Source organism: Cygnus olor, chromosome 15 (assembly GCF_009769625.2).
Source record: "Cygnus olor isolate bCygOlo1 chromosome 15, bCygOlo1.pri.v2, whole genome shotgun sequence".
In the NCBI taxonomy this organism is placed as follows: domain Eukaryota; kingdom Metazoa; phylum Chordata; class Aves; order Anseriformes; family Anatidae; genus Cygnus; species Cygnus olor.
The window spans coordinates 12,920,123-12,945,482 of NC_049183.1; the positions used below are offsets into that span (position 1 = coordinate 12,920,123).

Sequence of the window (25,360 nt, forward strand, 5' to 3'; positions counted from 1 at the left end):
CAGGCACTTGCATGTGTGAAACTCTGTGGTAGCCAACAGCACTCACAGGTGTCTCATTTATGATAGACTTCAAAATTCTAAATCGTTCCACTGTTGTCGTTCCCATTCTGCCTCTGAAAAGGTGGTGGTGGAAAGAGTGACTTTGTGGTGGAAGAGAGACGACTTCGGACAGAAAATCCTGTCCTAAAGGAGCCTCCCAGAAGCATTCCTCTGGCACCTGGAGGATGATCCTGGAGAGACAGGCACCCAGGGGAGTTGCTGTGCCACCTGGGGAACCAGGCTGCCTGCTTCCACCATCAGCTGTCATCACGGTATCAAGCACTGTGGCTGATTTGACAGCAAGGATAGATGATTGCATGCATGTCCTCCTGCCACTTTGTATTTGCACTGCCAAATAATCTGATGCTGCATGCGTTCAGTATGACCAAACACTTTTGCTTACAAGGATTAGGTTTTCAAAGCTCTTAGCCTCCTAAATACGCCAATAGGTGACTAATGGCTTCTAAGTGAACCTGAGACATACAAAGGGGCTGAGAAAAGGCAGGAAAAGGTTCAGGGCTTTGTATCATTTAAGAGCTGCAACTCTCAAGTGTTTTGAAAGTATATGTTCAATGTCTAATATTCACGTCTAATGAAAAGAAAAACCTGAAAGGAGTACCTGAAATATTTCAATTACTTTATTGATTGGTATTATGGAGTATATGTTGCTAAACCTCATTCTGTTGTGGTCCTGCAGCAACTGAAAAACAGCATCCTTGGCAAGGGTTTTTACAAGCCCTTTATTTATATTCCTCTGGTTTGCAAAACGCAGCTCTGTGGAGCTCAGCTTATGCCTATCTATTTGTCTTAAAATCGAAGTACCAAAATATCACTGTAGCAGATACACAAATCATCTCAAGTAGTATATTTCTGATGGTCTTAAAAATGGAAATAAAAAATTGCAAAGTGTGGTCATCACCAATGGCTGGAGCAAAAATAGAACCATCACTAGACACAATTTTAAAATTATTTTGCAAGTTACAAGGTCATGCAAAGTGCAGTTTTGCTGCTTGCTTTATGAGTTCAGGTATTGGAGGAGTCTAGTTCATAGCAGAGGTAAGGTTTTTCTCCCCATTAATGAAAACTGACATAAGTAATGAAATCCATGCCTATGACCTGTGGGAGACACCAAGCTTGTGCACGGGGAGGAAGCTGCAGTTCAAAATCACTGTGAAGTCATGAGAAAATCTCAGATTGCTTTTATCTCCAGCTGGGAAATTGGGCAAAATCTAGAATTTCCTTACAGCTTACAGAATTAATTGTCAACATAGCCCAGCTATGAATAATTTAAGTTCCATTTAGATTGAATGAAGATTCCAGTATCTCATCAAGTCATCATGAAGACAATCAGCTTGTGTCCTGTTCCATCACAAATCCCTGTGGAAATCCCCCTTGTCTTCCTTGAGACATGGTGCTGTAGTCTCAAGGCAAGCAGGTGGGGGATGCAGGGCAGTGATTCTGCTGAGGCATCAGCTGGATTTCAAAGCTGGATTCTAAAAAACAGCCCTCTCAATTTGTCTATCTGATGTATGCTACAGAAGCATGGGAATTAAATTTAATGGCCTTTCTTTATAGAGTCTAGAGGCCGACTAATTTTAACACTGGATTCTTTTCAAGATGATTTTTAATTTGACATTTCTTTATATGGGGATGCTTACAGAATGGCTGTGCAATGTGATTCAGTGATGGACTAGGAATCCTGAGCTGTTCCTTCAGAGCTGGAAGAAGACAAAACATGACAAACCATCATTTTGGGTATTTCAGAATTCACTCTCAGGACACTAGAGTGTCTCTAGGGCACAGCGGTGTACTAACAGCTTCTCAGTAGGCCTAACGAGGTATCACATTGCAGCAGCAGACCTAGGAGGACACATGACTTCCTACTCATTTCATATCATCTTAGGGATCTCTGCACCAACAACATCATGGAGAAGATTATTACTTCTTCAAGAGCCACAGTGATATGTGGCAGCGGAGATTAAATCCGGATATCAAACGTATGAGACATGTAACTGAAAGCAGTCTTGCAAAAAGATTAGGGTGAAGCCATTTAGCAGAGACCAGTACCAGTCCGGCGTCTTCTTGTTAGAGTAGTTTGTAGCTTCATGTTACTCAGAGACTAACACAGCTGGTAGTTCTCTAGGAGCAATGTATGACTATTTGGGAAATCTTTATCTACTCTATGAAACTTGGAAGGAAAGGATTAAGGTCATGTATTCTTTATAAGAATGCTCTGGGGCCTACTCCTGCAGAAGGAAAGTGCCTTTGAAGGGAGTGGGGACTAAGCAGGGGGGAAGTCCATGACATGCTGGGAGGCTGGGGCTTGGCAGGGGGGTGTTGGAAATCTCTGCAGACCTCGGGGCCACGGGGCAGTCAGGGCATGGGAGTCCACCTCTGTGAAGTGGTGGAGGGGCCCAGTGCTTTGGTGTGTGCCAGAGATGAGGCCTGGAGCCACCAAAGAACACGAGGATTAGGCACGTTGGAAGCTCAGCACGTCAGCTGAGGTGAATCCATCAGGGAGGCCTTTGCTAAGGCTTCCTGCGTACCATATGCATGGCTTTACTTTAATTCCTTCTTCTGAATGGGCCCCATGCTCTTGCCAGTGTGGGTAGAGGAAAAGCTGGTTCAAAGCATCAAAAGCAGTTGCTTAACATTTCCTTTGGATGTTCCCTTGTGTTTGCATTTCTTGGATGTAGGAGAAATGTGCACATAGCATTTCCCAGTTAAAAGCTAGCATGGGTTTCCTCTCTTTTTACCAGAAGAGAATACGTGCACCCTACTTTGCTATTTTCTTTGAAGACTGCAGACAGAAAGAGGCTGCGGAAGAAGGTCTCAGACCCGTCTGTGCTACAGTGGGATAGAGTCTGGGAGATGCAGCCAGTAGCTCTCCTGTATTTTGAAGATGCTTTTTTTTTTGTCCTGCATGCTGACAGTCCCATGGTGCAGCCTGACCCTGTTCTGCCTTTTCTGAGACATCCTTCACTTGTCTCTCTTGGAAAAGACAGAAAACAAGATTTCAATTCCTCCATTTCTCAGTTGTTTCTGTTGACACAGTAGATGGTGCCACAAAGTAATGCATTTATTTGAGTGGTTTCTTATCTGGAGTCTCTTTATGTTTCCTTCAAGGACTGCATGTGCCTTATTATGCATCATAATTCCTATCCTTCCCCCTTTTTAAAGAAAGAGCCTTTTGTTGTTGTTTTTAAGATCTTAAATATTATCTCAGGAGGTAATTTATACCTTGAATTTTTCCCAGTTTTCCTCATGCTATCTAATTAGTATCACTTTTAGAATACAAACATTTAAGAATAAATGAAATTCTGTTAATTCACATTCAAATTTACATAATAGTGTTGGATTGCTGGATTTTCTCTCTTTTTTTTTTTTTTTTGGAGTAAAATGCAGTGCTCAGATTTTATATTGGGTCAGCATCTAATGTTGGAAAAACTGTATGGAGCAAGTGGTTTTGGAGAATGAATATTGCGAGTGCTGAGCATTCTTGGTCACATCTTGAGGGGAGTGTCGGATCTCCATTTTCCAAGTGCTTGGCAGCATGTCTGCAGGCGCTGAGATATCCACCACTGGTTTTATCTGTGGCTAGGATGTCAGAATAGCTAATTCCTATCAACCAGAACTGACAGCAGAGAAACAAATGGTGACCTCCATTTCTGGCTTAGATGTCTTCTTCTGCATCAGCCTGAAAATGAGAACACCTTCTGTGTCTCATAAATGCTTTGGTAATTCAGGCTGACAATTTGTCTGCAAAAGACAGGAAAAAAAATGAGAGGAGGTTTATGGTTCTGTGGCCTTGTGGCCAAAATGCAATACTTCATTCCTGATCCTTTGTTTGCTTTTTTGTTGGAAGTTTCACCTGCGGAGCATTTGGTTTTCTGGGTCTCAAAGCACAGTTTTCCTTCAGCAGCCTGTTTAAATATTTACCTCCCTTGCCCTTCCCATCCCACCATTCTTCAAACTGGAGAAGGGAACATTTATCCAGCGGCAGACTGGAAGATGCTTTGTCTGAGTGAGTAACAAATATTTGCAGTTTAATAAAGACTGGAGCTCTCGGTCGTTGGGAACACGTATTTCAGCCTCAATTTGGAATAGGTGATGAGGTGATTACCGAACCCTGGTTGCCATGGGGAAGGGAGGAGGGTGATTGCTTTTTGATTGAAGAAACTGTGAGGCACCTACAGTAACTTATTACTAACACACACTCAAGGTGCACTTGGCATCGATGCGTCTTACGGGGAGCAGCAGTCTGTCTTGCTCATGTCTAAGGAGTCAGCTTTCGCAGCGTTAGTTATTGGCGACGAAGATCAGATTTCCACAGCTGGCTGTTCCTGTGACATCCCTCAGATTTTGTGCGGCTGTGGGAGTGATTCCCTCTGGGGCGGGTGATTGAATTTGTGAGCGAGGCTGGGCGGTACAGGGGTGCTCACAAATCAAGCAGACAGCTGGCCACATTCAGCGGGTTGCTTCAGCAGCGCTCGGCACTAGGCACCGATGTGAAATGAGAAGTGGAGGCTGAGGTCTGTTAAACACATCAGATTATCAAGCTCATGGGCTGGGGAGGAACTCCTGCAACTCCTTCACATTCAAAAATCTTTGAAGAAAAGCTGTGTCGGGGTGGTTTATGGGGTAACAAAGGGCATGGCTTGGTCTGTGAAAGCAGCACCAGACTGTGGTAGGGATGGGGCTGAGTGTGTTGTCAGGAGCTAACGGAGGGGCTGAGACAAGGGTGGTGGCTGGTGCTGAGAAGTGCTGAGCGCCTTCATCCTGCTGTATTCCCTCTCCTGCATGGCATGGCTGAGGGCTGTGCTTGGCATCTTGTTTCTGTCCATAAATGAGAAGCATTTTGGGTGCAACCATTGACAGTAGAAGCTAACTCATTCTTTCTTTACCAGTTGGCCCTGTGCTGCATGCAAGTGCAAGGCCAGCTTGTTTGCCCAATTTCAGTGTGGGTTTCCACCCTGCTTACTGCTTCCCATGCTGGAAGCAGCCACCAAATAGCCAGAGTCTTTGGAATGACACTTAATTCTCTTATCCTTTTCCCTAATGATCAGACGGCGGTGGAGCCGCATCACGGTAATTGTGTTTGTCTCCTTCTCTGCTTTTCCTTGTAAATTTGTTCCTTGCATTTGTTTCTGGATGGCAGATGTGTTAATGGATGGCTAGTTTCAATGTGTTTATCTTTCTCGTGCTGTGTATTTTGGATATATAAGCGGTGAGAAGAGATAAGCACATAGAAACCACTTCTGCATTAATGCGAGTAATTCAGAGATTATAAATATATATGAGAGAATTTCTGTGCTTATGAGTATATTTTAATGTTTTGTTTAATGCATTGACTCTCTGGGGATGAGACAAGAAAAAAAAACTCATTTGTATAATTGAAGTGGCTGGCAATAAAAATAGGAGCAAAGAAAGGACAAATTAAATATCCATGCTTTCAAATATATGCAGATAGCTTGCCTTTGAGGGCCCAGGCCTTGCAACGGGGTCCTACAGCTCCAGTCCATCCTTTCCTGGACCGAAGCCTTGCACTGCGATGCCTATGGGACCCAGCATCTCCCTGGGGTGGCAGGACTGGGGCAAGTCAAGTCCCAGCATGTGCAAGGGTATGAGGGGAACATGGGGAGAGCTGCTTGGGGTTTTCCCTTTGCGAGGACTATGGAAAGGACAGCAGGGACTGCCAAAGCCAGTTGTACTCCCCTTCCCCCTGGGTGGACGGCAGACCTCACGTACTAATGAGGATAAAGGGTAAGACATAATGAATAGGAGATTCATCTAGTTCCCATGTTGTTTATCTGGTTCTTGGAGCTCCTCCTAGCAGAGGAGGCACACACGTACACTCCCCTAGGCACACTTCTTTATGTTCTTCCTTGCTGCTTCACCACCTTAGCTGTTTTCAGATCTGTATGTGTCTTTGTTCAGGGTCACACTCCGTGGTCTCACCCCTCTAGTTGCAGATTTCTTTTATTCCAGAACAGCATGCCAAGGAATAATAATAATACAAAATAATGCTTAACTTTTCTCACAGTTGAGAAAGGTCTTGGGAAAACAAAACAAAACAAAACAACCCCAGCAATAATCTATCAAAACATTCCCCATGGGCAAAAGCTGCTTAACTGAGCACGCTTAAGCTTATCAGCAAAAATGAAACACTACTTTTCTCTTTCTCACTCCTTTTGAGCCCTTTTCATCAGCAGAAAACATCTCTGTCCCCACAGAGCAGGATACAGACCTTCCTCAAAGAGTGCCATGCCCTGAGGATTTCCTCCAGTCGTTTCCAATTGCAGACCTGGAAAAAGTCTCTGGATTATTGGCCATACCTCTGTGCTACAAGATCAGGCAGCAAGTGATGCCTCTGGCTGCCTGGCTAGTTCAGTGCTTTGTTCTACAGCTTCGAGTCTGCAGATAAGAAGTTCAGGATCTGGTTGTTGGGTTGCACTGTAGCCTTGCAGCCAGATGAAGAAGGAGATTTCCCCGGGTCCTGGTGGTTCTCTCTTGGCAGAGGGCAAGGAGGTGGAGCTGCTCCTTCACCACCACCCGGACCCCTGCACCCATCACTGCCCCTGCTTTCCCAGGTTTTGCTTATTGCTCGCTGGAGCTAAAGGTTCAGGAAAGAGTTTGCTGTTGCTAGGAGTTCTGCCTTCCAGTTCTGGCATCATGCCCTGCACTAAAGCTTTGCTGTTTCCATGACAATTACATCAGCATTCTGGCTTCTGGGCCGTCCTGCCTTGACTTCGGGAAGGGAATCTGGGAGATGAGATCAAGAAGAGAATTTTAGTGTTCTACTTGAAAAAGAAGACGTTCCCACCCTAAAGAGCCTTCCTGCACTGTGCTTCCAGATGCAGACCCAAGGCTGTGGAGGGTTTCTCTTTTGGGACCTGTGTCTGTGTGGATCCATTTAACTCTCCTGCAGTCTGCATGTGCCTGTCCTGTGTGACATGATATTGTCTAAGCCATGAATTTCCATTCACAACCTGTGGCCACACAGATATTCACTGTTTTTTTTTGGAGAGATCATGCTGTTTTGATATGCCTATACCGTTATTGGCAGAGAAGTATACTTATATATAAATATTGATTATTCCTCAAGTGTAAAAGAAAAGCCCATAGAGACAGAAACCTATTTCATCTTCATTATCTGAATTTTCACTGCAAGGGGCTGCTGCATTGGTTCCAGGAAATGGTGACCACAAGAAGGGGCTTCACACCCAACACAGCGAATGGATGGGAGGTTCCCTGGAGGACACAGTTGCCCATTTTGGCCCCTGAGGGTCCCTGTGGAACAAGCAGGTGCCTGAAAAACATCCGGCCTTGAGACTTGAAGGTTACCCCAAAACTGTAACAAGAATTTCACTTTTCTGCAGGGAGAAAAATGAAAGCATTGCAGTTCAGACCTCTTGGAAAGATCTAATGCGGTATTTATTTCAGGTATAAATTTGGATATATAAAAATGGCACCTTTGTTCTCAGCCTGCGGTGCTGGATCCAGCTCTGACTTGTAAATTAGGAGTGGATCCTTTAAGTCAGTGGAATTACGGCAGCCGATATGACAGCAGCCTCACCTTGACAGTATTTCGTTCACCGTGGGCTTCGCTGCAAGCTCCTGCTGGTATAAATCAGAGGAAACGCTGCTGAAGTCAACCCTGGTGGAGAGGGAATGAAAGAGAAGGCAATCTGTGTGCTTTCAGGCAGCAGATAACGTCTGCACGCCCTCCTGCCACAAAGGAGGCTTGGGCGTGCGGCGCGGGGGAGGCAGCATCCCGCTACCTCGTTGAGCACTCAGGTCCGTGATGAAATGATGGCACCAAAAACATCTCAGCACCAACCCCAGGCTGGAGACAGGGCTCAGAAAAACCCCGCGTGGTGCTTGCTGTGATGCTTTCCCCACTCGTGTCCCCTCCTGCTCTCCAAGGCGTGGGTTGAAGCTTTACACCCCGAGGATTTAGGAGGATTTTTGCTGCTTTTCTCTGCCTGTTGCACGTCCTCTCCTTGAGGCGTTTCTGTCAGAGGCTATGCCAGGTCGTTAGATTTTGAAGGAGAACATCCCAGCCTTCACTGAGACTTTGTGAGTCAGCCCACTCTGAGTACTGATCCACGCTGTAAGGCTGTGTAGGAACTCCATGTTTTCTCCTGTGCTACACGGACCCCAAAAGAACAGCCTTAACAGGCAGAACTGCTGGATGGAGCCTGAGGAAAAGCAGGGTCAGCTCTCGGCTCAGCTCGTGGCTGAGTCACCACGGCTTGGGCAATTACACTGATGTCTCAGGTGCAGGTCCCAGTACCTGTGGCTGGATGAGCACGTTCCTGCTGGAAATGATCTTCCTCTGGGCATGTGGCTTGTGAGATCCTTGGGCTGCCTCTGGTAGCGATTACTGCAGATTTAATAGTGTTATTAGTTTAGCTGGTCAGACCTTTATCAGAACGGATTAGCAGGTGTATGAGAGCTGTAATATCCTTGGCAGCACTATTTCTTCCCCAGTAATTGCCTTAAGATGGTTTCATCTCCCTGTCTGGGTTCGCTTTTCTTTCGTTCCCTTTTTTTATTCTTTAGCTTATTTCCTGAATGTTTTGCCACGTTTTCCTTCCTCACGCTGAGAAATAACAGCTCACGACTTGTGAGCACCAGATAATGGGGTACATCTGCCTGAGCGCCCATTCGCACAGATCTTTAATTCAGCAGCCCCGGCCTTGCGGCGAGTGGCTGAGGAGAAGGAAGTGGTGACTGACTGCAAACACCTCAAGTGGAAATTGAAAAAAAGGCAAAAAGGCTGGGCAGCATCTGTGGCAGGGGCATGCCTGTGCAGCCACACAGAGACACTGGGGCAGCATCAGCCTGGGGGGGCATTGCAGCCACCTTCCTCAAGCTCCCCCTCACCACAGTGATCAGAAATGATGGCTGGTTCAATTTTTCCACCCTCCTCAGTGCTCGGAGGTGCAGAGCTGGGAGATGCTGCTTGGACGAGTACCAAAACCCCACCTCCTGCAGAGGCAGGGAGAGGCCAAGCGGGCAGGCACACGGGACAGCCAGGGCCAGGGCATCAGCAGTGCTGACTGCTCACTTCTCTGCAAATTGGACCCAGAGAGCCTGGCACGGTGCTGCAATTGGGAAATGCCTGTCTGATTAAGGAATGATTAAGGCTTGGCTATCCTATCCTGTCCTGCACACAGCGTCTTGTGCTCCACAGCGTCTGCCTGTTGTCATAAAAACTGAGAGAGACAGGGGCGAGGCATGCGGGGACAAGCTATTAATTCCTGGATCTTTTAGAAGCTCAGGTGCAGAAATACTTCATGTGGATGTTTTAAAACACAGCCTCCTTGGATAATTTCCCCCCCTCCAGTCTGCAACACGGACCAGCTGTTTTATTCAGAGTGCAAGGAAGTAAGAGCAAAGGGTTGGGCATGGAAAACCCTTGAAATCAAGGGCCGTGCCGCAGCTCTGTGGGGTCCCCACGCAGTGAGGATGACCACAAGGTAAGCAGGGCCCCTGCTCTGGTCCCTTCACTTGTGTGCTCCAGGCACTGCTTTCTTCTGGGGGTTTCTTGCAGTCAGCAAAACACCAAGCAGGAAGACGCCGGTCTAGATTCCTCCCTTGGAAAAAGTGTTCTCTGCAAGTGCTGAATCTGCCTTTATTGCTGAAATATTTTTAAATGATTACTTTAATAAAAAATTAATGAAATAAGTGATGGGACTGCCTCATAACCTTTAGTGAGTGGTACCCCTGTAAGGCAGAAAGCACCGTCCTTTCCTCTCCAGAGAGAACACTTACCCCAACGCAGCTCTCCCTCTGCCCCAGATCAGGTTTTCCCAACAGGTCCAAGCTCAGAGTGAAATCCTGAAATTAGGGCAGCCAGGAGCAGGCTGGCGAGGAAGTGTGGGAGCAGGCAGCAGCATGAGGCTCCACTGATTTGCGGCTGCCTTGGGTTAGCTCTGAGTCCCGGGACTTCACCTAAAGATGTTTAGCAGGCAGAGAAAGCAAGTGCTGCAGCTTTTGTGCCCCAGGGGCTGACCTGATCAGTACTCGTTCATTCCTAGGGAGTTTGGGAAAGATTCCTGTGTCTGCCAGGCAAGCAGCACTTCTGCAGATGCTGAGTCTTTCCCGAAGGGCTCCGGTGATCTCTTTGGTTGTACCTGCTCATAGCTGCTCTTGTTTGTACTTCTAGGAGCCTCCGGTGATTTGTTTTTATGCTGAATATAATTACAAAGTTAAACTGAGCTACACTGATTTTCCCTAGAAAATTTACACTGGTAGTTCTCTGCTTACAACGACAGGGACATCACAAAACATTGGAAGCTCAAGCATCTCCTGCTCTCTCCCTGTTTGTTTAATTGTTTCAAGTCAGGGCAGGTGTTGGTGGATGGGATGTGCTATGGTGTGGGAGGAGACGCCAGAGCCACGCTCAGGGCTGCTGATGTTGCAGATAACCCACCAGCCAGATTCCACCTGATTTTGAGTCCCAGCATCAATAAAGCATAACATGCAATGTACCAACAGGCAGGAGTTTCCCTTTGGAGAATATTCTTTCTGGGGTGCTGAGGATTGCTGCAACAAAGGTGCTGACCCACTGAGAGGGCTGACAAATATTAAAAGAGGGCCAGAGCTGTTATTTCTGTTTCGCTGCATCAGAGGAGGCACCGGGAACTGTCCGCTGGGACTCCTCGGGCGTTCGCTCTGCAAGGGACTGAGTGAGCATTTCTCACCCGTGCTGCGTCAGCAGTAACGTGTCCTCCCTCCAGGTGGCTGTGTCCTGTGAAGTTTCACTCTTGATCAACTTAGACCACCTCTGAAACCATCCCCTGCTCTCCTGCTCTTTAAAACAAAACTCAGACTAATGTGGGCCTTTTTTTTTTTTTTTCTTCTTCCTGTTATAGAAATGTAAGAGCAGTTGAATGGGATGGACCAAAGCGTGCTGAGCCCAGCATCCTGCTTCCATGGTAAGTCGATAGCAGCCTGGGGAAGGAGTAAGAGCTGTATTTATAGGTTATAGACCTGATGCCCTCTATGCCACAGGTTTAATCATTGCTTTTAATAGCCCTCAGTGGCCCTTTTTGCCGTGAACACTCCAGTCTCCCCTTGAAGCCTTTGTATGGCTCTCAGCCCTCAGCACCTCCCCTGCCAGTGAGCTCCCGCTGCTGCTCGGGGGGGGACGAGGGGCTGCCTTGCCCTGCCACATGCTGCCTAATCGTTTCATCGGCTTCCTGGGGTGTTTTATTATAAGAAGGGGTGATTCATCATTCTCCATATGACTGCTACATACCAGTCATGATTTCACTTGCCTCTATGATGCCCCATATGAAAGATTCTTTCTTTTTTTCTCCCTCCTCTCTCTCCTTCACAGGCAGAGAATAAATCCATAGCATCTTTGAGACAATAGTGGCAGTACAAGGAAAGACCACAGGATATTCCCAGAGAGTTACCGAACAGCAACTATCTGTAAGTCCTTACAGCAGCAAAGGGATTCAAGTAAAGCTGTTTTAAACATGCTATTTTGGTAATGTGGTAAAACGCCTGTATTGACTCAAATGGCAAAGCAGAGAAGGAGGACCCACGGGGCTACGAGTGGGACTGAGATGCATTAGCAGCATTGCTGCGGGAAAACCTTGTCCTAGAGACATCTCAAATTCACATTTCCAGCCTGCCCGGGTGCTTTTAGAGAGAGACACATTTCTCTCTAAAAGAGACTTCTGGCTTGAGCTCCTTTGAGGAAACCACGCATGCTCACCACCCAGAGCCGTGTCCGCTCCCAGTTCCTCGAAGGGCCAGAAGTCTCCTGAACACCCATCGGAGTGTCTGGCATAAGGAACAAGGAGCTTGTGCGGCATGGAGGACCCTCAGATGCCTTATCAGGCACCAATACAAGGAGATGTTCTATCAGATAGGAGGGGAGAAAAGTTGTTTCAGAGCCAACGTGAGTCACAGAGGCACCGCTGCACTGCACAGCCCTGCTCAGGTTAATAAAATCCCTGCTAGAGCCCGGATGGCTCACGGGAAGTGGTGGCTTTCATATTGACGTCACTGCTCCTAATTTACTCTTGGGTGATAGCGGCCGAAATTCATTACCACCTGGCAGCTGCCGGGTAAGCTACACAAGATAAACCAAGGCTCCCTGGAGCAAACAGGTGGCTGCTGCGCGAAGGGAGCTGCTGGCATCACCGGGGCACGAAGGGATTTCCATCAGAGACCCGAAGAAGTGAATGAGTGAGATCGAGGGGAATTCATCGCCAAGCAGTGACCAGTGAGAGACGGGGGAGATCTCTCGACAGAAACAGCAGAGAAGCAGCCGAAGCAGGGGAGAGAGGGAGAAGTGACAGAGGAAGCCAAAGAGGAGTTAAACAGAGCAATTTGGCTTTATTATAGGAAAACAGGAGCACGGACTGAAACTGAGAAACATTTAGGAGTGTGAAGAGATGACCCTGCCCCGGGGAAAGGGTACTTGGCACAGTGTGTCTTGGAGGGCAGGAGCTCTGTGGGGTTGGAAAAAGGCATGGACGTTTGTTGGCAGAGGGGCAAGGCACAGGAGCCTTCGGGAGAACCTGCAGCCCCTGGTTTTTCTGCCTCCACAGAGGGCACAGAGATCGGCAGGGTAGGACATGTGAGCCGAGGAAAAAAAATAAAATTCCTCCGGGAAGCTTTGTGAATGTGGATTTCTGGGATCTTTGCTTGCATCATTTGATCCTGGCCTTTTTCAGAGCTGGGCTGCCCCGTGGGATGGAGCCAGTCTGGCATTTCCATGTTCCTTTCATTGCAATTTAATCAGGGCAGGATTAAATATGTTGGTCAGGGCAAGGTGGGGAGGTTTCAGCATCGTGTCACATCTGGTCTGTGGGTGGCAGACATCTGTCTCCGGGACCTGGACTCAGTGGGCATTCGGAGCAAGCTTTTAGTGCTCCAGAGCCCATCACATTTTTGCCAGCCCTAAAAACACACCCTGAAAGAGGAAATAAAATCTTCACAGGCTTTACTCCGCAGCCACTAAAAGATCAAGCAGTAGCACACTTCTGTATCACCTGCAAAAATGCAGATGTCCTCATCTCCCCGAACACATAAAAGACATTTCTCACCCAAAGTAAATCTGAGTAGTTGTAATTTCTTTCTCCTTCACACAGAAAGGGAATACAAATTGCAGAGGGCGCTGCCTGTTAAGGAGGAATCTCTTGTTTTCCAGGCAAATCATTAGTAACATAAAATGTTATTTAATGACCATTAAAAAGGTGGAAATATTGATGATATGAATGGCTATTTTTGGCCTCTCTCCCTTTTTCTTTTTTTTTTTTTTTTTTTTTGGTGAGCAAAAGGCTTTCCAGAAGGCAGGAGGATATTATCTGGAACTGAGATTTCCCAGAGCATCATCCCATCATTCAGTAACTAAAAAAGCTCCCAGTCTTCAAAAGCCTGAGTTCCATTAGATGCAAAATCCCCTCCCAGGATGCCCACTGCTTCTGTTTTTCGGGGCACTATGGAGGAGCCCTGCATGAATCAGTGTGGACAGACTCTTCTGGCAGCATCAGGATGCAGCATGCAGCCCCTCGTAGCCAGCACGGGGCAGGCACAGGGTAGGGGCCAATCTGTGGTTTCATTCCAGCCCTGCCGAGCATTGCTGTATTTTTTTTCCTCCCACCTGTTGCCTGCTCTGGTGTGTTTGCACTTTGAGATCTTTGGGAGAAAGGTTTCCCCTCCTTATACAACCCCAGTGCTCAGTGCAATGGGATTCTTAAGCTTTAGTGAGGCCTTTTGATGCTAATATAATAAAAATATACAATTTATTTATCAAAGGCTCTTTTAAAAGAAATGATGGAAGAAATAGATTTTAACCTACTTCTGATCCTCGGGAAAAGAAAGCACTTTGATTCTCTCCTTCCCAGACAAATAGCATTGCATTATTTGATTCTGATTTTACTAGCTATAAAACACTTTCTATTTTTATTTTCACATGCCATTGACTTAGCTTGGTACAGACACAGCCAAACAAGCGCTGGTTTTTCAAGTGCAAATCACGTTAATAGAAGCCTGGTTCTTTTGACTCCACACACGGTAACATAGCGGTAAGAAAAAGACAGCTGATACCCAAAGAATATTTTCCTATTGCATTTTCTAAATCACCTCCAGGGCTCCATTATCCATTCTGAATTTCCAAACGTGGAGTGGTGATGATTCCTTTAGTACTTCTGGTGCTGTCTCTTCACATCAGGAGAATTTATCTGCAGGGGGGAGTGAAACAATACGATCAGACAGTGAAATCTTGAGTGGTAAAGTGTGTGAAATTCCCCACTAATTTTTTTATGATGCTGTTTCTAGTGTTTCTTCACTGCTGGTAATAACTGACGTATCTGTAGCAGAGAGTGCCTGTTCTGGCTGCTTTTTATCGGCGCAGGGTGAGCAGCAAGCAGCCAAGTTGCTGTTGTATCCAACCTGCTTCTCTGCTGTAGCACTCAGAGATGGAGCTGCAGGGGAGAGCCCTCTCGTTGGGAAGCTGTCTGTCGGATCATGTGCCTGCTGGCTGGGCAACAGGTAACACGTCCAGTTGTCCCTAGTAGAAATCGTTTGTCTTAACACTTGATCTGAGTTAAAATGTTTTATTTTTATGTTTTTTAGTTAAAATGTTTTATTTGTTTAAAAATTTTTTCCCCACGTTCTTCCCTTCTTGCCCTGTCTCTGTATTTTTGAACTGGTGGTGGGAGTGAATAGAAGAAAGTTTTTTCCATCATTAAAATATCTCGCTCAGAAAGACCTCTCGAGAGTCCTTAAATACAGGTGAGGAGGTAAGGTGCACCGCCTGAGCAGAATTACAAGGAAGTGTTCTCACTGGAGACAGTGTTGGGGGGTGGATGCTGGCAAGAATTCAAGCGTCCACACTTGTTCTTATTGCCCTGTCCTCCCTGAAACCTCCTGCCTGTGGCAGAGGGTCCTTTCCTCGCAGGCTGCGTGGAGCTCTGGTAAGAGAGCAGCTCTGGGACTGAGGAACGGGTTGTCCCTTCCGACAGAGAGAAGTTAAAGAGAGAGACCATTCTTTGGTGGTACTTGCTCTTCATCTCCTTGGCTGACCTGTAGAGGTTCCCAACAAAGCAATAGCATATAGGGTTGAGGCTGGAATTGTTGAGGCCGAGCCACTGGGCAAAAGGCCTGAGCTGCAGGATCCAAGGAGAAGGAGTCACATCCTGCAAGGACTTGGGGATGTTGAAATCGATCCAGATGTCCATCAGGTAGACGGGCAGCCAGGAGATGGCGAAGAGCAGGACCAGGGCCACCACCATCTGGGCCACCTTCTTGCGGATCTTCAGCCTGGAGGCCGGCAGAGAGCGGTTCAGGGCACTGCTCTCCTTCAGCTGGCTGCCGCGGCTCCACAGCCGGCGCACCGTGAGGAAGCAGATGACCATGTTGAACAGGACCGGCAGGCAGTAGAGAGCACAGAAGAGCAGAAAGTTGTAGGCTTGCTTGAGCCTCTCCTGAGGCCAAATCTCCCTGCAGATGGAGAACACCAGGGGCAGGCCCTCCACCACCCCAATCTCATCCCGTCTGTTCATGAAGATGAGAGGCATGCAGATCCCCGAAGACAGCAGCCACACCACCAGGATGGTGCTCAGGATCCTCTTCTGGGTGAAGAAAGAGCGGGCGTTGAGCGGGTTGTGCACGCTGTAGTACCGGTTCACGCTGATGACGGTCAGGCTGAGGACGCTGGCAGAGACCGAAACAGCCTGGATGAAGGGCACGGCCCGGCAAAGGAAGTCCCCATACACCCAGGCTTTGTAGATGAGGTTCCCCACGGTGATGGGCATGCAGACGCACACCACCATGAGGTCGCACACGGCCAGGTTGATGAGGAGGCTGCGGGTGGCACTCAGGCTGGACGCCCGGCTCGGGCGCTTCCGAGTGAGCACCCTGATGGACATGATGTTGCCCACGAAGCCCACCACGAAGGACACCAGGTACATGGCCGTGAGGCTGATGGTGACGGGCTCCTTGGCGAAGAGGAAGAGCATCTTCTCCAGCTCTTCCCAGCCCAGCTCCTGGCTCCCGTTCCACAGCCCGCCTTGGGTCTGGTTCTCCTCCTGCCAGAGCTGCAGCAAGCCGGGGGGGGCCCGGGGGACGGGGGACGAGGAATTCATGGCTGAGCCCCCCCCCGAGCACCCCGGGCTACCAGGGCAGAGCCTCCCGCGCCGCACCGAGCGATCCTGGCATGGTTACGTGGGAGCAGCCCCGCCTGTAAAAGAGGGTGCAGAGAGGGGGGGTGAGGGCTGCTGCCGGCATTTTCCCCTCGGGGGGGAAGCCGCCGGGGGCTGGGGTGGGTGGGGTAAATGGCTTCTGGGCAACTTAGTTCAGCCGCGGCTGTGAGCGCCGGGGAGGGTGCAGCGGGCAGCGGAGATGCCTGGAGGGGGGGGGGGGAGGATGGAGTTTTTTTTTTTTGGGGGGGGGGGGTGTCAGTGCCCGGCCCCGGGGAGCCGGGGTGGGGGCCGGCATCCCTAGCCCCAGCCGCGCAGCCCCGGTCCCCCCCCCCGGTCCTCCCGGCAAAGTTGCGTGCCCCCCAGCCCCGGTCCCCCCCCCCCCCCCCCCCTCCCCGCGGTGCTCCCCGCTTCCCCCGAACCCACCGACCCCCCCCGTCTCCCCCCGGTTGTGCCCCGGTCGCGGTGCGGCGGCACTCACCGGCCGGGGGCGGGCAGCGGCTCCCCCCGCCGGCTGCTCTGCCGTGTGCTGGCGGTGCGGGACCCGCTGCCACGGGCACGGGCACGGGCACACGCACACGCTGGTTGGCACGGCTCGGCTCGGCTCGGCTCGGCTGGACACGGCTCGGCACGGTCCGGCGCGGCGCGGCACGGCTCTGTACGGCTGGGCACGGTTCAGCACGGTTCGGTGCAGCTCAGCACGGCACGGCACGGCGCGGCACGGCTCTGCTGGGCACGACACAGCTCGGCACGGTTCAGCACGACTCGGCACAGCTCGGCACGGCTCAGCACGGCTCGGCACAGCTCGGCACGGCTCAGCACGGCTCGGCACAGCTCGGCTGAGCACGGCACGGCTCGGCACACCCAGCCCTGTCCTGCCCCCCCCGAGCTCTGCGCGGCCGCACCCGGCGCTGCGTGCAGACCCCGCTGCGCTCTCCCGGTCCATGCCCCCCCCCCCAGCGCACAGCGGGGTGCAGCCCCCCCCCTTCCCCCCCCCCCCCCCCCGCACCGCCCCCCTCTGCACACCCGCCCCGCACCCACTCGGGCACCTCCCGTCCCCCCCCCGTACACCCCCCCCGCCGGCACGGATCTCCCTTTGCACCCCCTTGGCACCCGCACGGCACCCCCCCGCTTGTCCTCTGCTGGGAGCGTTGGCTCGCTTCGAGCCGAGCCGTGCCGAGAAAATGCCGAACCGGGCCATGCCGAGCCGTGCCGTGCCGAGCCGTGCCAAGCCGAGCCGTGCCAAAACGAGCCGTGCCAGAACGAGCCGTGCCGTGCCGTGCCGAGCCGTGCCGTGCCGAGCCGTGCCGAACCGTGCCGGGCTGCAGATGCCCGGGCCGTGGTGCTGAAGGGACAGCTCCACCCGAGCCGGACGGGGCCCTTCCCCTCCCTGGGCCCTTCCCCTCCTTCCCCTCCCCTGGGCCCTTCCCCTCCCCTTATATCCCCCGCTCTCCTCCAGAACAAGGAGCCCAGGCACTCCGTGCCCACCTCCGTCACACCAGCCCCGCTCCTCCTGCGCCTCCAGCAGAAGCCAGTGGCTGCCACCACGGCACGTGGCGGTGGTGGGAGCCCACTGGGGCAACGAGCCCTCGGGGGGACACGCAGCGTTGCGGCTTTTCTCTCAGACTGGAGGAACGGGGAGAGTGTTTCGTGGAAAAAGTCACTTGGAAAAGTTGGAGGGGTTGGTTGGGCTGAACTAGGCTGGGTCGATAAATGAAGCTGTTCTCTTGGAGGTACTTGGGTGGTGCCAGGGAATCAGAGGGGAATTGTTTGACAAGAGGAACAGAGAGTTCTGCCTGAGGAGGCTGGGTTTTGGTTTATTTCTTTGCCCTCTCCTAGAGAGAGCAAGCCCAGGTTGGCACTGAGTGGTGAACACTCTTCGTTTCAGGGGGAGATTCTCCGTCCATTTCAGTCTATTTGTGTTTAAGAAGAAAGTAAATATTTTTGGTCAGCCTGACGTGAAGTGAAAGAAAGATCAGCAGTGGAACAGCGTTGGGGGGGTGTCAGCATAGAAAGCTCTTCTGCATCAGAATGCGTTTGCTTCGGGCATGTGACTGCTCGTTCCCGTATAGTTTTATGTATGTGTATTTATAGACCTTCAGAGACAAACAACTTCCATAAACTAATTATAGCATGTCGCCCAGAGCACAAGGTACACATTATTCTACTCAGGGAAATGCACGGATACTCTCATGGATACCTAAAATCCGCTGCAATTTCACAGCTGCTCCACAAGCAAATTGACGTGTGGCAAACAGGCAACTCGGCAGGCTGGGGCACGGACATCACTGGGAACCTCCACGCACCCAAGCCCTTGCCAACCTCTGCCCAGCCTCCCTAAAGCAGACACATCATTACACACAGAAAACAAGAGAACAGAGGTGTTAAAGTTGTCACTTTTAGTAGCATATTAACAGGCTACAAGAGGAGAGAGCAAAGAAATGTGCCAGGGCTCTTTAAACGTATTTTTGTCCAGGTAATTGCCTGCCAAATGTTCAAGCTAATGAATGCAGTTAACATTTTTATCCCATGCTCTTTGTTTGTAACCTGCATGATTTACTGCTCAGGAACCTAAGGCTAGATTACTAAGTTGATCAGCGGTTCGATATAATTAGGATGAATCTGCTTTTGCATCCATTGACACAACTCACAAATGCCAAGTCATCTCTAGCAACAAATCACAAATCCATATGCTGCATACGGCGGACAGAAAGGACAAGGACGTTGATTACAACAAGCTCATTGATTACAGCAAGCTCAAAGTCACCAAATAACTCAAGATGGGGAACCTCCAGCAAAAAGAAAACGCCGTACCCTTTTCGCATCGGCTCCCCTCTTACTGAACGGCTTTGGAGTAAAAGCTAAAGAAAGCTCGCTGGAGACAAGAACCATCCTTCACCAGCAAGGGTAACGGAGTGGACGCTGATTGTACAGCACTGTGCATCAGAAATAACCCCCGGTCTCACCGGAGTTACAGCTGCGAAGCCCTGACCTGAGAGGAGGAGTGAGTCAGCTGCTTTGGGGCATTGCCAGAATCTCAGAAAAACCTCACAGCAGCTCCCAAGCCCGGCACGTCTGCCCAAACCTGCTGTGCCCACTTCACGTCAGAGTCCCAGGGTGGGGTAAATTTAGCAGAGCTGGCTCAGCACAACCTCCCTGCTCCCTCTGCGGCACCAGCGGGAGCTGCGCGGCCGCACCGACATGCTCCGACTGTCCCAGGCCCAAGAAGTGGTGTAACTGAAGGAAACCCTGAGGATTTTCCAGCTTGTGCTGGTGGTCAGGGGGATCAGCTCCTTGTGAGTGGAGCAATTCCTCCAGTGGGGCAGCTCCCTACAGCAGCTCACGTCCCTTCCCCGTGTAAACATGCTGAGTACAAGGGGCTGGCTGGGCAGCTGGCCTCGGGTCCCGGTGCCTTTGGGAAGAGACGGTGAGCTGGGAAAGCTGGATCTGGTGGAACTGGTTCCCTTTGGTTTTGCTGGGAGGAAAAACATTTGGAAAGCACTGGATAAAAAGCAGAGTGGTTCCTCATTGCCACTTTGCTCCTGTCCCTCACACTTTTCAGTCGATGGCCCAGAGATGGGGGGACCGAGGGGTATGGGAAGCTCCTGGAGCCCTTAGACCTGCCCATGCTGTGTGCGCTCCTTGCAGCTCCCCGGGGACCCTGCCATCCAGCAGGGCTACGTGTGCATTTCTAAAGCTTGATATCTACAGGAGGAATACTGACACCTGTCTCTTTGGCTCTCTTTTGCCATCAGGACAGAGTAACAGTGTCACCATTTGCTAGCATGTATTGGACAAAAGAGTCTCCATCCTTCCCTGGGCCATTTTCTTATACCCAGCATCAATGCTCCCCAAATCCCCCGTGTTATTCTTTTTTGGGGATCTCTGTGCCGAGTTTGCCGCTCCCTCTGCTGGTGGCTGCTCCGTCCATGTGGCAGTGCAACTCCAGCACCGTGGTTTTGGTGGGGACATGAAGTTATTTATGGCACCGTGGCCCGGGTCCTCAGCACAGCTCCAGCGTGGAGGTCATTGATGCTGGCACTGGCGTGGGTGTAAATCTGGGTAGAGACAAGAGGCCGATGCTGTGCACAAAGACAAAACACAAATAATGCCAAGTGCACTTCAGAATCTTTGAAACTAAACTCACAAAAGAAATACAAAACAGCTGGGAATTGATGTTTGTTGTTTGTAATTACTCTTAGGAGAGTTAAACCCCTTCTTCTCCCTCTATTCTTCCCCTCTCAATCAAAGAAGGAAACATTTAAACTATTTCAAGTGTCCTTTTGAGGATTTTAAATGGAGAATGTGTGCATTTTTTCTGCCTGGGAATATTCACTGATGTCTGTTTTCATAAACAGATACGTGCCAACTTCTTTATCTTCCATCATTGTTATTGGAAGCCTCTTAGACTGAGTGCTCCGGAAATGTAGTGGCTGAAATGAAAAGATAATTTTGCACATAGGAATTTGTCCGATATGATATTTGCTCACTCAGAAACAATGAAACACCATTTTGGCATTAGTGTGATTTAAAATCTCTCTTTCAGATATCTTTGTTTTTGGTTTGTATGGGAGGTCAGGCAAGTAGCAGCCTGAGGAGTACGGGGCTGGATGTGCCCTGGTGCGACCTGCCTAAAACAGCACCAAGTGAACTTGACCCTGTCTCATTAAAAGGACGTACACTGCACAGCAGGGTGGGTTTTAGGAGAAGTCAGTGCTGTGGATCCCTAATTCGTTGCCCAGCTGTACAGACAAGGATGTGAAGTGATACAGAGTGCCTGCTAAGCCAAGTCTTTGAGAGGTTAAGAGAAGCCCAGGTCTGTGGGTCTCTGTTTCACCCTGCTGTAATACTGGTGCTCTAAGCCACTGCTACTACTGAGAGGAGAGGTGGATAAAACAAAATCAAGAGCAGGAGCTGCTAAGGCAGTCTGTCCTTACACCAGAAGACTGCCAGATTTGCATAACAATCCTGCTTCTCTGATGCTCGATACCCAGGTGCAACAGGCTAATAAAGAGCTCTTCACATGACAGAGCTTTCTCAGCTGATTGCCATCTGGGGGAAATCTCTGACAAAGCCTTTAAATTTGCCACTGTTTGCATCTTCCCAGCTGTAGATGCTTGCAGAAGTGGAGGGGAAACGCGTGGAGGCAGGAAGGAAAGGCTCTGAGAAAAGCACTTGTGAGATCCACATCTGCTGGCGTCGGGGAGGAGGTAAGGGGTTTGGAAAATACAATAGCAGGGATTTTGTTCTGAGCATAAAGATTTACTCCTGGCCGATATGACTGGGATCAGGTTGGAATGAGAACTAGAGCTTGAGCACTTTTGCAACGAGGGCTTGGTGACCAAGTGGTACGTGTTAAAAATAAGCCTTCCTATGTTTTGCATTCCTAATCAGGAAATCCCTAGGACTTCTGTGGATTCAAGAGGGAGATCAGCTGGGAGGCAGGGAAAGACGTGATTGTGGGTCTGAATCCTCTCCAGCAGTCTGCTCTAATGTTATGATGAGATAGGAAAAAAATCTGTGAGCTTTTATTTATCTTGGGCAGCCTTTTAAGAGGGATCTCCGCAAGCAGAGTTGTACAAAATCAGAGGCTCTGAGAGGTTAAGCTCTGTGAGGATCAGTTGCAAACTTTCTCTCTGTTAACAACGCGTAACCTCTCATTGTGCAGTGACTCATCTGGAAAGACTCAGGCAATTTACTGGAGGTACAATCACTGCTCTCTCATCACCACTGACCACGTCTGTCTCTGGTTCCAGCCTGTGTTTGCTGCACCAAGGCAGCTTCAAGAAATGAAACATGACAGTAGCTGGAGCTTGGTGCAGAGGCTGGGGTTAGGAGGTGAAATAGCTGCACCTCAGTTTTACTCCCAATCTTCAAAACCAGCAAGCTCGTGGGCAATAAATCTCAGAGCCATTGCTAAACCGTTCTTTGGGCAAGTGGTATGTCAAAGAACGGAGAGAATCAAGAGATGTCTGTGGCTCTTTGGCCATTGTTTGGGCTGGAGCAGGAAACAAAGAAGCTAGAAAAATACTGATTAGCAACTGAGACTATGGCATTGATACCTATGTACCGCTGAATGGAAAACTTGGGTTAATGAGCTGCTCAGCAGCCCTGGCCCCTCACTTAAGACAAGGGGCTGGTTTGTCTGTGCAAGCTGGGTTGTGCTGCAGGCTGTAGAGGAGTTCAGCACAGGATCCCTTAGCTTACTAAGGCAACTTCTGATAGAGCACAGCCCAGCCAACACACAGGCTACATGAACTGCAGGGTGAGAGCACTAGGCTGGAGGTGAAAGTGCCTGGTTCCGTCCCTCCTCTCCGCTATTTTCCCCCATATACCTTGGCTTCCTCACCTTTATAAGGGTGCTATGACGCTTCCTTCTCTTTATGGTTTGCAAATACAAAGTGCTACAGATGCAAAGTGTTTCAGAAGACCCAGATGGGCATGGTGACAGGGCATGAGGGTGCAGAGAAAGCCGCCTCATCTCCACTGGTTGTTGTCTTGTGCTCTGGTAAAGTCAGAGATTTGGCCAGCAATATTCATACAGCTTGAAGGAATAACATGATAGATGGCATCCAGCTCTGGCAAGAGGGTCTTGAACAGCCTGCAGAACTGGAGGGTCAGCAAATTTATGAGCAAGGCTAATTTCTGTCACCCTTTCCTTAGGCAGCAGAGTTATACAATAATGCAGCTGTCAAGTAAAGTGATACCATCAGACTCCAATTCTTCAACCTCTACAGCAGATCCTTTCTTTCAGAAAATAATCCCTCTCCAGCCTGCATTTAACTGGTACCTGCCACCATGAACACAAGATCAGGGCTGGGAGATGTATTTTCCTGTCTGAGCTGGCTCTTGGCTGGAGATGGTGAGTTAGTGACTTTATAAAGCTCTCCTTAAATGCAGTAAAAGAAATATCCCTCTGCTTTCCTGCAGAGACTCCCTTCCAGCTGTGATCTGGGGCTACCCAGTGCCTCAGAGATGTATTCCAGCTAGAATGGGGAGTTATTCCTCCTGTCTTGTGGTTGTGGGTTTCTTTTTTCCCCTCTTTGGGGAAAGGCTGAACACTTGCCCTTCATGTTCCTCAGCCCTGCTGGCAGACAGCTGTGGCTACCGAACACTCAAGGAGCTTTGCAGCCCACATGTTGAATAATCAGCCTCTTGGGTAAGGGCTCAGAGATGTAAGGAAGAAAGGAATTGCTAGTAAGTTCTGCTCTTCCTGGCAGCTGCTCCTGTGGCAATGTGCTGGGAAAGCCAAGGCCTTGGGGAAGGAAGGAAATGAGAGGTGCTGGGGACGTGGGTGCAGCTTATTGGGCTGCACCACAGTGTGGCTGCATTATATCAGAGGTGAGGCAAGGAGCAGTGCCTCAGCATGGCCCTGCTGTCCTTCGGGACCACAAACAGGAGGAGGTGTGCTGGGTAAGCTGTTACCAGCTGCCCTCCTCCTGATTTCTTCACCGGAGCTGCCCTCTGGCTATGGCTGCACAGCCAAACCACCAGCACTGAAGCCTCATTTTAGAGGGGCGGCAATGTCATAAAGTAGGCATTGGGTCAGTGAATGTGTGTTCAGATGCAACCCACACAACTTTTTTTTTTTTAATGCTTTCCTAGACAACTTTTCCACTGTGTTAGTAACGAGTCCGTGCCTTTTTTCCTTCTGCCTTATCTCAAGTGTCTGATATTCAGGTGTCCCTTGCTGAGGCTGGCAGAGGTGGCATCACCCAGCCCGATGTCTCTGGGCTGCTGATCGGACGTGACCATCTCTAATGTGGGGGCCGTTTGCTCACCAGCCTGTGAGGAAATGAGTGCGTGACGATTGCCAGTGGTGTCAGCGGCACCAAGGAGCGCTCACTGACCGTGTGCTGTCAGATGCTCCGCAGGAGACCTGCAGCACTGCGGCCTGCCAGGGGGCATCTTGGCCCTGGGGGGCTGGCACAGCTCAAGCACGAAGGATTGCGAGCCTGATTTCCCTCTCATTGAGCTGGGGATGAGCCAGAGCAGTTCACCGAGCTCTGTGGATCCAGATGAAGAAAGTATTAAGAAGGGGAGAGCTCATCGGAGGGGTCACCACCTCTCCTGGCTTTGCCTCCTGAGGGACATCTCTGTCTCAGGTGGCCCTACAGGTTTGTGTCGGCAGCAAGGGCAGCAGCTGCTGCTTTGTGAGCAAATCCTGCCCAGGACAGTCCCTGTCCCCTCCTACAGTCATTGCTCTCCCTGGAAGCATTTCAGCCTGGTGCTGCTGCTTGCTCACAAAAAATATTGAGCCTGGGCTTTAGGTTGGGAAGTGAAATATTGGTTCCTCTGCCCCTTCCCTTTCAAAAGACCTTCAGCTTTCCAAAATATACCCTTGGGCAGGAGTTCGTTTCCCTCAGTTCCCCCCACAGTTTCAGGCCCCGGGCCATGAAGCTGCTTAAAATGCAGGAGGAAGACCAGCTTGTTCTCTCCAACCAGCTCAATACCACCACACAGTGCCTCTGTGCAGCTGCTGATGTGCCAGCCCCCCTCCTGAGAGTTTAATTGACCATCCTAATTGTGTGGCTTCATTTTTCTCTGGAGTTTCCCCTTAAGAGGGGCGGGGGGGAGGAGGGGGGTTGGAGAGCATCCCCCCCCCAAACAGCTAAGAACAGCTGGGCCTGGAGCTTTCCTACCAGAGATGCTCTGTAGCTCCAAAGACCGCTTTACCCTTGGGACTGTTTTGGCTGGAGGAGGCAGCAGATAAAATCCTGAACCCTGTGGCAGCGCTGTGGATGTGTCAGGAGAGATTGAGCGCTCTCAGCGCAGATGGTATGGGGTGAGATCAGCCGCTGACATGAGCTCTGGGGAAGGTGCTCAGGAGTCATGGCGTAATCTCTGCTGCCACCTGATTTTTTTGTGGCATCTCTTTGTTTGTATTTGAGATATTTTTGCCCCATTTGTCTGAGGTCCTCTCTGCTCAGTTCTGGAGAAAAATGAAATCGTGTTGTGTTACTGCAGCGGTGGCTGTAAATGGAGTTTGCAGCCATGTAAGTACAAAGCATTAGCCTTATAAATCATTTCATCACTTTTCCTCCATGAAAAATGATCTGTCTTTATCAACCCCCAAACAAGCATGAATAAAAAGAACAATTTCTTTCAAATGCAGTTCGGCATTGTCAGAGGTATGACACAGAGATCCCAGT

At 49.9% G+C, this 25,360-nt stretch overlaps 1 protein-coding gene and 1 long non-coding RNA gene across 2 annotated transcripts; one reads left to right on the plus strand and one right to left on the minus strand.

Annotated features, from left to right (window-relative positions):
* Positions 1 to 13,522: 13,522 nt before the first annotated feature.
* LOC121078423 (galanin receptor type 1-like) lies at positions 13,523 to 16,209 on the minus strand. The gene has a single exon (XM_040574600.1). The coding sequence runs from the start codon at positions 16,152 to 16,154 to the stop codon at positions 14,835 to 14,837; it is 1,320 nt and encodes a 439-aa protein (XP_040430534.1). The 5' UTR covers positions 16,155 to 16,209; the 3' UTR covers positions 13,523 to 14,834.
* A 5,063-nt stretch (positions 16,210 to 21,272) lies between these two features.
* On the plus strand, positions 21,273 to 23,835 carry LOC121078658. Its single transcript, XR_005824680.1, has 3 exons — positions 21,273 to 21,418; positions 22,872 to 23,070; positions 23,429 to 23,835. It is a non-coding gene; the product is annotated as an uncharacterized LOC121078658 (long non-coding RNA).
* Positions 23,836 to 25,360: the final 1,525 nt, after the last annotated feature.